The 14,053-nt window shown below is 61.8% G+C and overlaps 1 protein-coding gene across 1 annotated transcript in view; it reads right to left on the reverse strand.

Annotated features, from left to right (window-relative positions):
* The window catches only part of PEPD (peptidase D), a 111,013-nt gene that overhangs the window by 5,079 nt on the left and 91,881 nt on the right, over positions 1 to 14,053 (reverse strand). The window contains exon 12 of the mRNA XM_025914208.2: positions 6,692 to 6,840. Within this exon, the coding sequence (XP_025769993.1) occupies positions 6,692 to 6,840 (149 nt within the window). The remainder of the gene's footprint in view (positions 1 to 6,691; positions 6,841 to 14,053) is intronic.

A 14,053-nucleotide genomic window follows, 5' to 3' on the forward strand; every position in this document is an offset into this window, starting at 1 on the left:
GCTGATTTGGGGGCAGGCCACATGCTGGCTGACGCCGTGGGCCAGGACACGTGGGGCCAGGCAGACGTGGGGGCGTACACCCCTGAGCAGTGATCCAGCCAGAGGGGGCCAGTGCCAACCCTTGCGGCCTCCTCCCTGCGGGGAGCGACACTGGCTCCCAAGTGGCACCCCCATGACGCCCTGCCCTCCACATCCACCAGCACGGATGATGGCAGCTGCAGAGGGGCGCCCTGGCATCCCGCACCATTGGGAACCTGCACGGACCCCACGCCCACAAGGGCTGGACCAGCAGGTCTGGGCTCAGGGCTCCGAACCTCTGTGGCTGGCAGAAGGTAGCCCAAGGGCTCGATCCAGGGGTAGAGAGGGGGGCCCACTCTGGGACACAGGGCATCACCCTCCAGGCACTGGCTGGGCACCAGTCCTCCACCTGGGCCCCCTTTCCCGCCAGGGATGGAGACCCCACAGTTGGGGTCTTGGGCTGGCTGGAGGCACAGCGCTGACCCATCCTCCTGGATCCCTGTGGGCCAGGCTCTGAGCAGTCGGCGAGGGCTGCACCCCGGCCAGTTCATAGGGTGGGAGTCGGCCCAGGGCCCAAGGTGCAGGGAGGCCGAGGGGGGAAGCCCCGTCTCTAGAGACAGACAGCCTCCTTGGAGTCCAGCTCCTGAGGCCTGACCTGCCTCGGCCCACAGAGTGCCACGGTGGTGGCGGCATCCTAGGGTCTGGCTTTACCCACTCAAGCAGCGGGGAGAGCCCGGTTCAAAGCCCTGACGGCAGAGTCAAGGTGGGCAGCTTTCCTCCGAAAGTTGGACATCCTGAAATGGAGGGCTGGGTACTGGATCCCAGCTCAGCTGCTAATGCACTTCTGGGAGCCTCAGATGCCTCCCTTTGTCAAACAGCTGCAATGCTGGCCCTAGAAGACTGGCCACAGAGACTCTGGCATCTACTGGGGGACCGGGTCAGTAACCCCCGCAAAACTGTCGGCCAATATTCATCTGTTGCTTATGGCCCAGCCAGACCCTACTTCAACGCTGGATGTCCGCCGTGCTCCTGGGGTACCAGCCAAGCCTGCCCCGGCCTCGGCTCCCCGCTCCCCCGAGGCCGACGCACCCCACCTCGCCCTCCCCAGGCCGGGCCACCTGTTACAGCCGCACACAGGCCGCTTGGAGTGAGACCCACTGCTCAGGTCTCGACATATGTGGGCCCTGCCCTGGAGGGACCTTCCCGAGCACTCTCTCCACCGTCCTGGTTATTGCCCTCCTAGCACCTTGTTCCCTGGACGGGTCTGCCTGCTGGCTCCTCGCACCTCAGGACCAGAGAGCTTGCTGGTTCAGGGGCAAAAACACAGCAGCTCTTCCGCAAGTTGTGCTCCCGCCCAGATCCCCTGGGCCTGAAAGTGCCCCCAGGCAGCTCTGCAAACTCTCCCGGCCCGCCTGGCCCTGGGGCTGAGGAAGGGCATCCTGCACCCCGACTCCAGGGCAGCTCCGTTTCTCTTGGAAAGGGGCCTTTTCCGGTGGCCAAAGGGAAGCCCCAGGAAGCGGCCTGACGTCAAGCCTGGCTGGCTTCCAAGTGGGCTGCGGCCTCGGCAGAGGGGAGTCAGGTATAAATCATGCTCCGCCGGCAGCTCGGCTCCTCTCCTGTCCTCTTGGGGCCAGACGCGAGGGCCCAGGCGGTCCCCACGGCGCCTCCAGTCTTCTTCGCCTGTGTCCTCGGGGCCGGCCCTGCACACGCTCTCGTGGCTGGCAGTGGGGCTGCTGCCTGTGTGTGGTTAGGGTTGTGACAGTGATCCAACCTCCAGCAACTTGGCCTCAGCGTCTGGCCCGGATGGTGGTTACGACACCCTCCGCCAGGACAGGGGCCCTGAAGTGTGTGAAGGTTGCCGTCCTTGGGCTGGGTCGGAGGAGTGGATGCAAACCAGGGGACCTCAGGCTCCCCCACAACCTCAGCAGCTCACAGGCACCTCGGGGCCCATGTGGCCAGCTCGAAGCTCAGCGGTCCCCTAAGCCTGCTCGGGTTGGGGATGCCACACTGGGGACCACACTGCAGACTGGGCGTCGGTGGCCCTGCCCGCCCTCCCACCTCCGGCAAGCCCCAAAGCTTTGTCCCACCTTCCCTGAAACATCTCTGGAATCTAGACCCTGACCTTTCCTGGACTCCTGCCTGTTTCCTCCCCAACCCTTGCAAGGCCTCATTTCCCTGCATCCTGCTTAGAACGCGGGAGCATCCTGCCCTGAGGACAGAGCCACGTACGTGTACCTCAGCCCGGCCTTCTCCAGGCTCACTGCCCTCCACCCCTGGGCCCACGACCCTCGTGCCGGCGCTTCCCTGTGCTTTCCACCTGCTGGCCCCTCAGCTGGTACCACCTCTCCAAAGTCCTCACCTTCTCACACTCTCTCCTGTGAGCCTGTGTTAAGGCCTTCTCCAGGAAGCCCTCCCTGACTGCCCCTTCCTGTGCTGTCAGAGCTCTTCCCACCAGTGGACAGCACGCTGGCCAGCTGTGGCTTGGTCAAAGCCTCTGAGCCCTGGGAGGAGGGCCCTGTGTCCTGTTCCATGCCTGGCAAATGTGTGGCCTGAGCAGGAGCCCCGGCCCCCCCTCATGGCTCTCTCCTGCAGCCAGTGCTGTGACCTCATGGGTCCAGAATCCAGGTGTGAGCCCCCCACACTGCTCCTCTGTGCACTCAGACCCTGGGGTGCCAGGGTAGCATCTAGGTTTGTGCCCGTAATCCGGCCGTTGGCTCAGAGAGACCAGAGAGCCCTGGTGCCCGGGCCCCAGGTCACAGGCTGATCTGTGCCCACCTGGCCCCCTTTCCCCACACCTTTCCCCAACGGGCCAGGGTCCAGGTTGGCCCCTGGGAGCCTCAGCGGCATCCCTCACTGCCTGAGGCCTCCCGTCCAGAGTGCGGCAGCCCCAGGGGCTCGGCCAGAGCTCAGCCAGGAGGGCCCGGAGAGCTGAATCCTCACTGCTACTTCCAGACAAAGAGCTCACTTCATCCAAAGACAATGGCCCTCGGGAGACCACGTGTGCGCCAGACCCTGGGGGTGCCGCAAGGAAGGCGCAGGGCCTGGTCCCAGGGCAGGCCCCGTGGGCTGCAGGGAGCCGTCTGGTGGGCCAAACTGGCGCAGGGCTGAGGGCCTCCAGCCCACCCCACCGCAGACCCGGCTGCTGCCAGGATCTCTGGGGACCCATTCACCCTGCGGAAGGGCAGGGGGCGGCATGCGCCCTGGGGCTGCAGGCGCCTCGATGCTGAGTGGAGCGCGGTTGCCTCTCAAAGTCTCCGCACGCTCCCCCTCCCCGCAACCCCCAACCTTGGCCAACAGCCTGAGGGAGTAAATGAGGCCAGGGAGGGTGGGAACTTGTCCACCATCCTCCAGCCAGCAGGGGGGCCTCTCAGGGCCCTCCCCAGACAGCCTCCTCTGTCCCGGCTCTTGCCACAGAGGGCGCCCGCAGACCGGGAGGCACACTGTCCCACACCCTTCCGCTCCTAGCCATCTCCAAGAAGGGGCCTGAGGGGAGCCCAGCCACTCCTGACCCTGTTCCCACCCGGCAGGGAGGCAGAGCTGGCAAAGGCACCCGGACCACAGGCCACAGCCGACACGCGTTGTGCCACGCGGGCCGGCACAGCTCCGGGTGCCCTCCTCCTGCTTGGTCACCTGGTGGCTCCACAGCGTCCTCTCTTGCCGCCTGGGCTGCTCTGGGGGCAGTCTGCTTCTGACTCTGTGCTGGCTGCACCGGCCCCCGCCCCCAGGTGGCCAGAGCCCGGACACCAGCCGGGCCAGGAGCTGCACACAACTGCACGAGCGCAACGATGAAGGGCTTGTTCATACAGACCCGCCGCTTTCACAGCCGTGGGCAGCGGGGCCCAGAGCCGAGCGAGCAGTCTACACTGCCTCTGTGGGGCCCTGTGGCGGTGCGGGCTCAGGAGGGCGGACCTGTAGCCTAAGCGGGGGAGGCCAGGGTGGGCAGGTGAGCACAGAGGGACACGGAGGGGAATCGAGTGCTGGAAGCGGCAAGAAGTGCCCTCAGTGCTCCATGGTGGCCGGAGGGACAAGGGACGGAGAATGCACGATGGACAGCAGTCTTTGGGGCGCTCCTGCTTGGGTTCACCCCAGGCCTCCCTCACAGGCACCCATGGAGACTCCCTGGTACCCATGGAGACAGGGTGGTCTGCACGGGGTGGGCCGCTTGCCCCAACACAGGAGCCAGGGAGAGCTTCAGTTCCACCCAGCCATGGCGGCCAGGCCCCTGCCGTAGGACTGGAGTGGGGGCCACCTTCCCAGGTACGGCCCCTCTGAGTGGGCTCAGCCACCCTCCCCTGGCTGTCTGGGTGACAGGGAGGGAGGCCCCGACGCTGACCCAGGGTTCTGTGTGTTCTGACACACAGAACGCCTTCGGGGTTCTGGTCCTTCTGCGCTTCTCCTCTGGGCACCTCACTGCCACTCTGGTGTCTTTATTTCCGCTTCCCTGGAAGGTTGTCGGAAGCAGCTGTGCAGTCTCAGCAGGTGTGTGTCTTGGCCCAGCAGCTGGACCCACAAACCAGGGGCATTTCCGCTAGGACAGGACGTGGGGCTGACCTGGCCACGGCCTCCTCGCAGCTCTGGGGAGATGAGCTGTCCCCACGTGAGCAGCTCTGTGGGCACAGCTCGGCCTGCCTGGCGTGGGAGCCGACAGAGTCGGCCCTCGGGCACTGTCAGTTGTGTCGCGATCCCCAGTATCCGTGGGAGAGGTGGGGGCTACAGCAGGGATCCGTTCCCACCCCGCACCCAAGGGAACCTCCAGGCCCCAGCACAGGCCCAGCCTGTGCCCCACTGTGCGCTGGGGGAGGACCACCCCGCCCAGTCTGTGCAGACCAGCTCCGCCGAGCCCAGCCTTCTGCCTGCCCCCAGAGGGACGTGGCCAGGCACATCCAGGGCACAGAGCACCAGGCCTTTCTCAGTGCAACTGGCCGGGGGCCCTGGGGACAGCGGGCCCGACTACTTTCTGGGCAGAATGAGGACCGCTTTGTCAGCCGTCGGCCAGGACGCCCACCTGGGAAGCGCTACCCAGGTGTGAGCAGACTCTCCCGAGGGTGGGGGTGCTGCCAGGTAGGCCGGGCTGGGGGCACAGTGTGGGGAGCACAGCGGAGGGAGCCCCTTGCCCAGTCCTGGAGGTATGCCCGGGGGCTGCGGGCGGCTGTGCTCACAGACGCCAGGGAGCACGCCACAGCCCATGGCTAGTGTTGTTCAAAACTGAACAAACCCTTCTCATTGTGGTGTCGAGGGAGCAGGAAGGGCCATGCCCCTCGGGGTGATGGGTGACCGCTTCTCGAGGCTGGACCTCACTGGGAATAGGGGATGTGTTCCCTGGTTTAAAGGTCAGAAACACCCCGCGCCCACCAGCACGCTCTTCTGCTGCCCGGCTTCCAGCGCCCCTCCTACGCCTCCTCCGGGGATTTGCAGGCACTTTTACACTCCCTTCTTTTATACAAAAGGGGGCCATCGGCCACTCCATCCTCCACTTTTCTGACAACTCAACAACCATCCTGGAGGTTCCCATGTTAATACTCAGTGGCCGCCAAGGCTTTAAAAAAAATTTTTTTTAAGTAGGCATCACGCCCAGCATGTGTGGGGCTCGAACTCACGACCCTGAGATCAAGACCTGAGCCAAGATCAAGAGTTGGACACTCAACCGACTGAGTCACCTAGATGCCCCGTGACCTTGGCTTTTTCAAAAATTAACAGAAGATGCTGCCTCCTTCTGCAGCTGCTGAAACACGCAGGTCCCATCACCTAGTCACCCCAGCAGGGGCTTAACTTTTAAGCTTTCCTTTCGGGTTGAGCTCCCCGTATTGGGACCACCGAGCTCTGTTCTTGCTGGATGAGTGAGGGGGCCGGGCTGGGGTCCGTCAGTGTCCCTTTGTGGCTCCCTAACCTCTGGTGGGGTTAGGTGGGGGGCTCTGCGGCCAGACGGGGGCCATCCGGAAAGGCCCGCTCAGTTTGCCTCCGAAAGTGACAGTTGCTGAGGAACCCTCAAAAGCAGCTCTTGGCCTGATGACCGAGGCTGTAACTCATCCCAACAACGGGCAGTGGGGGCCCCGGGGCCGTTTAGCCAACATAGAGCCATCAGCCTCAAGAGGCCACATCCTGGGGATTTTATAGTTTGGGGATCTTTTCTTTTCCTGAATAAAGGCTCCATGGAGGGATGCCAGTCTGACTGCCATAGTCCCTCTGAGTTCAGAATGAGCTTAGAGTCCAGCCTTCGAGGGTGTCATGGCCAGGTCCCCAGAGGACTCTGTGGCAGCCACTCACCATTCCCCAGACACTGGGGAGACACTCGGCCCACGCCAGAGCCAGCTGCGGCCTGAACAGAAGGGCGCCCTGACGTCCAACCAAATGCCAGTGTTGGCATTTGCTGATCAAGCCCTCTCTGGAGTGGACCCTGCTCCAGGAGAGGACAGCGGACATGCTGACATTCCAGTGGCCACTGCGACCAGGGGTTCTTGCTGGTGGAGAGTAGCAGGTGGGACTTGGGGTGACCTTGGGCTGAGCTCCCCGATTCCCAGCTCTGTCTCTCCTTGCTGGCCGGCCTCCTTTCCTAGGACTGCTCCTGGGGATCTGACACCGCCTGGAGTCTTGGCCAGCTGAGCTCCTCCAGTGACGGGGGACCGAGTCAGGCTGTGCAGTGCAGGACCTGCCCCACAACCACCAGTGCCCTTACCTGGCTTCATGGCGCTCATGACAGCGCGGCAGCTCCGCAGCACCGCCTCATAGATGGCCTTCTGGTCTGCGGTGAACTTGCCGTTGGCGGGGAAGGAGCAGGTGATGTCGGAAGAGAAGCAGTAATACTCCCCACCCATGTCGAACAGGCTGCAGGGAGAGGAAGGTGTGAGGTAGGGGGTGCTCTCCCGCCCTCCAACTCTCCACCGTGCGGCTCAAGGGCAGCCTGTCGGACCCTGGAGGCACCGGGCGCTGAGCCCGAGCCATCTTGCTGGGTCACCAGTGCAGGAAGCAGTATGGGGCCTCCCACCCCAGTGCATCTTCACGGTGCCATCAGCAGAGACCTCTGACCCCAGAGCAGGGAAGCCTGGAGTGGGGCCGATCCCACACACATACCCCTGCCCTCCAAGGCCTATGGACGCCCAGCTGTGGGGACTGACTTGGAGAATGAGGAAGGGGCAGACAGGTCCCCAGGCCCTGACGCAGCATCTGGCCTCCATGCACTGCTCATGGGAGCCGTGCAGGGGCCGTGGGGAGGAATGCCCCCATCCAACAGACAAGTGGGATAAGGACCACCACCCAGCTCTCCTGGGCCTTCGTGTCTGAGTGAAAGCTCAGCCAGTGTCTCTGTCCCAGCACGGAGGTCCCCCGACCGGAGGACCCTGCTGGGATAGCACAGATGTGCTCTTCCAGGGCCTGAGGGAAGAGCAGGGAGGACCTGGCAGAGGACGGTCCTCACACGCAGCAGGGTGCCCTGGCATCCCAGTGGCAGGGGAGGGACCAGCGGGCACAGGCAGAGGTGGAGAGTAGGAAGGCTGCAGAGGCCCTGAGCCGGGGTCTGTGAGCCAGCAAACAGGATAGTGCCAGAGTCCGGAGGACAGGCCGGCTGGGCCTGCCCTCTGGACCCCCTGTGACAGGGCCCAGCGTGGCAGGGCTAGGAGGGGGTGGGGTGGGCCACTCCACCACCCTTGCTGCCTGCCCGGGCCTCAGGGCCCTCGCGGGTCAAGGGCAGGAAGGAATCCTGCCCTGCACCCCCATGGCGGAACGCAGCAGGTCATGCGAAGGGCTGCTGGGTCACCACGCCAGAGGGGCCCCGGATGAGAGCAGTGAGGGGGGCACAGACCGAGCCCCCCTCCACATCCCATCCCACCCGAGCACCTCGGCAGGGTGTTTGGCAGCAGGCACACAGGGGGCCCCACCAGCACCCCCAGCCACTTCATCAGCCAAGCCATGACGCTCATGGTGACAAAACCGATTGAGGGCCACTGGTCTAGCCCCAGGCCCAGGATTCTGCTGAGTCTTCAGTGCCAGGTGGCCACAGAGTCGGGAGGAGCTGAGGGGTGGTGGGGCTGCCCTCTGCGACGGTGCCCGGCTCTGTCCTCAGCTTCTCCTGGGGGTCGGTCTGCAGCTGCACAGGTCCTGGCAAACCTGAGCCAGGGGCAGAGCTGTGCCTTCCACCGGGGCCTCTCCCCCAAACCCAAATCCTCGGGGTGAACACCACCATCCACAAACATTCCAGGGGCTGCCTGCGAGCCTGCCTTTGGGGCCCTGACCCCAAATGACAGAGCAGGGGGTCCCTGGCCCTGCTGGTGGAGCAGGGGGTCGGGTCATGTGGCCTGACAGGAAGCACCAGCTACTCCAAAGAAACAGATCTTTGGAGAAGAAAAACTTGAATGCTCAGGATCCCTGGACACTTTGCTGGAATCCAAAGTCCCCAGCCAGGCACTTTTTAATCTCCTGTCTTTTTCCTATTGCAAAACACCATAAACAGTGTCAACAGTGCAAAAAGCAGGAGATAACACCTCAGGTGATTCTCCGGGAGTGGGGGGGGAGCCCCAACCAGGATGGCACAGGAACTTCAGGCTGGGTCAAAGTCATAGACTCCAGCAGACTCTGCTTGGGGCAGGCTGACGGGGAGGACCTGGGCCTCACTAGAGGTGACTTGAAGATGAAACAGAGAGGCCTTGAGCAGACACGCCCAGGCATCTGCTCCCTGGGAAGCTCCAGATGCAACAGGGTGTTTGGGCCAACAGCTACCTGTAGCTTTACTCCTTCCAGGGGCACACTCACAGAGCTGGGTGGGAGGGCGGCTTAGCCCTAACCTGCTGGGAAAGTGAGGCTCTGAACACTGATCCAGCAAAGTCCCATGTCGGAGTCAGAAGCTCAGAGCCCAGGGATGGGCTCTCTTGTCCTGGCTCCAGCACTGGGTCTCAGGGCCTCAGCTTTGCTTCCTTTAAGATGAAGATGCCTCCACGGCTGCAGGTTTGTGTCCTTTTAGGGCCGATGTATAGAAAGGCGTGGGGAGCACGTCTGTGTGGGGCCATGGTCCAGTTTCACTCGGGGAGCAGAGCATTTTCATTGGGGCCCCTCAGAGGCAAGAAAAGAAAAATCGTTTGTGGTTTGTGGATTCAGAACGTCCAAGAATGGCCTGAGCAGACGGGACAGAGCCGGGAGCTTGGGGGACACAGACTCCTGGGGGCCACCACATCGGCAGCACCCCCCCGGCAGAGGGCTCTATTGGTCCGTCTGGTCTCAAACAAAAACAGAAATTGAACTATTTAAAAAACGAGGAAGCCCACAAAAGCGCATGGAACACTGGAGTCATCTAGAGCAGCAAAAACAAGACGCTTCTCCTCGGCAGACAAGACTCCTGACCAAGTTTTCCAAAAACTCTCCTCAAAAACACAGAACATGGGACAGTGGGTGCTGGGAGCTCCTCAGCCAGCCTGGCCTTACTGTTCAGATTCTAGAAGACTTTGCTTGTATTTTTTGTTTGAAAATCATCTGCTTACTGTAGAAGGAAGTATACGCCCAGTCGGCCAGCTCCATCCTGCCCAGCGACGCGCGGGGCACGGGGCTGGAGTCTATTTTCGTGTTCTCAGTTCCCTATCTTTCTCTGCCCCCCCTTTTTTTTCTAAACCCCCCTCAGAGTTCCTACACACATAAGTTATTCACATTCAAGCTGCTCTGGAATCCAGGGACGAAAGCTATCTCTTTCATAAATCATCTCCCTCCAGCTCCTCTGTGTCCATTTCATCCGCCCTCTGAGCGCAAAGTGACAATGGGGAATTCGGTCATACTTTGGCTCCACCAAGCGCTCAGGATCCCTCCTCCCCGGCTGCCTGGGGACACCCACCAGGGCCGCTACCTTCTTTGGCTGAGTGAACGCGTATGATAATCTAAGACATCTGGGGAGATATTACACATCTCTAAGCAATACGCTGGCGTCTCTTTCCTCACATGTGTTTATCTGGTTCTATTTCTGGCCGGGATGAGAGGTTCTGTCTGCCCTTGGCTCCTCCCCAGCAGCCTCATGCCCGGGCTACCCGCCACCATTGGCTCAGCCAGACCCTCCCTAAGCCCCTACCTCAGCTCCCCTGGCCCCACTGCAGAGGCCGGCCGGCCTACAGGCAGAAGGCCTCTGAGATGGTTCGGCCAGCTTGGGCCGCATCTTGGGGAAACGCTGCTGTGCACGGACAAGGCTCCCTGCGCTCGGTAGGTAGCTTCACTTCAACCTCCCGAGCTGTGGCCTAGCCCTCGGCCACCTCTCACTCAGGACCGGCACTGTGCATGCACACAGGGCTCTATGCGATGGCAGGAGCATTTCAGATCGCGATTTGCAGTTGCCCCAGCCTGCGTTCCAGGCGAGGCCAGGGGATTTCTGAGAAGTCGGAAACTCCTGCTTCCCTCCAGGCCTCAGGGTGAGAGAGGAAGACGTACTAGTCGCTTTCCCGCTGATGTACTCCAGTGGGCAGCCCCTCCAGATGAAGCACACGGGCTGCCTGCCCGCCTCCAGCCCAACCTTCTGTGGAGTGCCAAGGCCCTGATGGGACCAGCGGGGCAAAGGCCATCACTTGGAGGCCGCGGGCTGACTCATCAAGCAGACCTCTCCCCACACCTTCTAGGCATCCCTGCTCCACACCCTGCTCCACGGGGCGACTGCTCCCATGGGGCCCAGGCAGACAGGAAAGTTGCCCAAGCAACCACCCCCAGGAACCCAGAGCTGGTGATCCCTGGTACCCATGGTAACAAAAGCAGGCACAGGCTGGGGGCGTCCTGTGTGTCTGGAGAGAACTGCTATTCCCATTCTACGGATGACGTGGAGAGAAGCAGAGCACCGGTGAGGGGTCAAGTCCCCAGGAAGGACACTGCATGGCACCAGGCCTGATGTGTGGGTGGGACACAGTGCCCACCCAAGCCCTTGCCGCCACCGAAGCACCGTGGACAAAGCCTGGGCGTCAGGGCAGTGGCCTCCGCCAAGGAGGGACTCAGTCGGTGTCACGAGCACAGCACATGGTTCATTTCACTTTTTTGGAGTGCAGTGTCCCATGATGTGTGTGAGCACCCAGGCTGTCTGGACCAGTGCTTTTCAAACTGTGGGTGGTGAAGTCAACAGAGTGTGGGGTATAGGCCAGGATGTAACAGACAGAAAGCATGTGGTAGGGGGATCTGATTATAACTGGGGCTGGGTTAGAACATCAAGGATACATCTAACTGGGCAGAAGGCTGAAGGTTACAGCCACCGGTCTGGCTGTCCAGGCTAGCAGGGCCTTTGCCCTCCTGACAGTGTTCTCTTGCCCTGAGGCTTGGGCACGTCCGTAAGACCATCAAAAACTCAGGATGGGGCTGCCGGGTGAAAATCAAGGGTTCCCCTGTGCAAACAGCAAGGGGAGAGGGGTCTGGGCTGGGCCTGGCACCAGGGAGTAGGCCCTGGAGGTGACACTTGTTCTCTGAGGTCAGCCAGGGCATCAGGCACCAGGACAAGTGGGGCCTAGAACCCAGCCCAGACGTTCCACCAGCTGGGGAGGAGCCCCCAGGCACAGACTCACCCCTCCCTGTGGCCGCAGAACGGTCCTGTCAGCCTGTGGGATGCCAAGGGGGCGGCTGGGGCCCTGGATGAGCGGCAGCCCCCCTCCCCCATGGCCTGCAGGGTGTCCCATGGATGCAGGCTGCTGCCCATGGCACGGTGGCCCAGGATAGAGGGAGCGAGGTAGGGTCACTTCCCCAAGCAGTTTCACGCCTAGCCCACATCTAACCTGCGGGACTGACTGGGAATGAGACAAGGGAAGGAAGGAGTTGGCGGTAATGGTGCTGGTGGCAGGAAAGGGTGGCCAGGTAGGGAAAGAACCTGCCTGGGCCATGGCCCCTCACAGGCCAGTCCCCTCATCTATGGAAGGAAAGGACGGGGCAGCTTGGGGCTGTGACATGGGCAGCAGGAGCAGTAGCATGTGTCACTGACATGCCAGCAATAGGTCAGAGGTCTCCAGGGGCTTCCCTGTGAGGAAAACCCTGGTTTCTCCAGGCAAAAAGAAGGGGGCTTTGGCCACTGTGTGCTGTGTCCCCACCTCTGCGTTAGCAGGGTAAGGCAAGAGAGAACCAGGGCTTCAGGCTGACCATCATCAGGGCGAAGAGAAACAGGGGTCCCTGTCTGCTGACAGGAGAGGAGAGGAGAGGAGAGGCGGGGAGAGGATACTGCATGGGGCCGGACAGGCCTCTCTCCCCGAAAGTGGGCTGGCTCCCATGCCCCAGGGGCACACAGGAGAACTGCCAGCAGGGAGGAGGCCCGCCCACACATCCTGAGACAACACTGCCCTCTTCTGGCCAGTGCTGGGAGATCCGGCTCGGTACCCACATGCTGCCTGCAGCTGGGCCACCCAGGCCTGGTGATCCTTAGGTGTTCTAGAAGGTTCTCAGAGGGAACACAGGGCATGCTACCTCAGGAACCATTGCTCCGCTCCCTGATCAAATGGATGGAAGCAGCAGCTGAGGAGGGGTGTCCTGGCCGTTTTCCAAATCAGAACCCATTGGAGGCACAGCCTGGCCCCCTCCTGCTGAGGGCCCCAGGGGAGGCGGGAAGGCTGCCAGGCCAGGCTCAGACCCAGGAGTTCAGCACAAGAGAGGGTCCAACCCTGGGTGTACTGCTTCCGGGTGGACTTGAACATGGACAGTGGTGCTCCCTGGGTGCACGTCCATCCACTTTGGGACTTTGGTTTCTGGGAAGCCAGTGCAGTACATGGGAGCTATGTCTCTCCTCACACCCACCTGGCAGGGGCTGATTTGGTGAGGAGGGGTCTTCTGGGGATCCCCCCCAGGATGGGTGTCCAATGACAGTAGCCACCACCTCTTGTGTGAGCATGTGAAAAGCATTAATTAGCAAGTTTCCCACACTCCTGCCACCCTGGTTTACAAGGTCTGCCACTTGCCTCAAACTCCAAAACAGAAAGCAGCTAATGGCTCCTCTGGGATAGTGATGGGGAGATGGGGTTCCCGGTGAAAGGGCTCTAAGCCCAGGGCAAAGCCCCAAGAGGTCCCACAAGAGGCCTCACGGTCCTGAGTGAGCTGAGTACTAGGGCCCCAGCAATCTGAAGCCACATCAAGGTCACGCAGAGCAAGCAGGACAGCATCTAGCAGAGAGAAATGGGACGGGGCCCACGGAGTCGGCAGGCCCTTCCTTCTCAGCTCTGGGTGACAAAGCTGATGTGCAGGGAGAAGCAGCATGCCTAACCTATAAGCCCCAATTCACAGGGAGACGACGGAGGCCAACAGCGGTCATGGCCCAGCTCCTAGGAAGGTGCTGGTACTGGAGGGACAGAGGCATGGGCGGTGGGCCGGGCCCAGCTGGCTTCATGCTCTACTTGGCACACACCTTGAGGACAGGGCTGGGGCTGAAAACATACAACAGGCCTTGAGACTCGAGAGCTGTCTGGCTCAGGGTCTGCCGGTGGCTCTCACCGCCAGTCTGTCATGGAGCCAGCTGCTGGAAAATGGCCTCAGGGCCCCGGAGCACAGGTATAAGCCCCAGACTGCTGGCTCTGAGGATGGCCACCATCGCAGCTCTCACCTGCCAAGGCCATGCTGTGCCAGGCTCCCCACTCAACACTGTGTATTCTCCCAGAGATAGGTGCCCTATCACCCCGTGACTGATGGAGAAGCTGAGGCTCAGGGTACCAGCCACTCAGCTGGGGAGGGGGAGGGCAGGGGCATCATCACACAGCCCGGGCTCTCTAAGGCTCCCTGTAGGGGTGCGGGGGCACGTGTGGGACTGCGAGGAGAAGGATGGAAAGGCTGGCTACCTCAGCCCTACCCCCACCTTCTCCAGTACAGCCTGACTGCCCCGGCCCAGCTCTGACCCCAAACAGCCCCTCACTAAACGTTCAAACATCTCTGGGGCATTTTCCCCTGACTTCAGGGGACTGAAGCACCCAGAGCGTGCCAGCCGGTGGGCACCTGGAATAGCCGTGGCTCTGGGAGACACTCAGCTTCAGGAGAAACTCTGTGCTATGCTCATATTTTGGTTTCATACCTTATGATAAAGTATTGTGGTTTTTATGTTGGGATAACAGAGTGATTTATTATTTACCGA

This window comes from Puma concolor, chromosome E2 (genome assembly GCF_028749965.1).
Source record: "Puma concolor isolate L17-30 chromosome E2, mPumCon1.1.hap2, whole genome shotgun sequence".
Classification (NCBI taxonomy): Eukaryota; Metazoa; Chordata; class Mammalia; order Carnivora; family Felidae; genus Puma; species Puma concolor.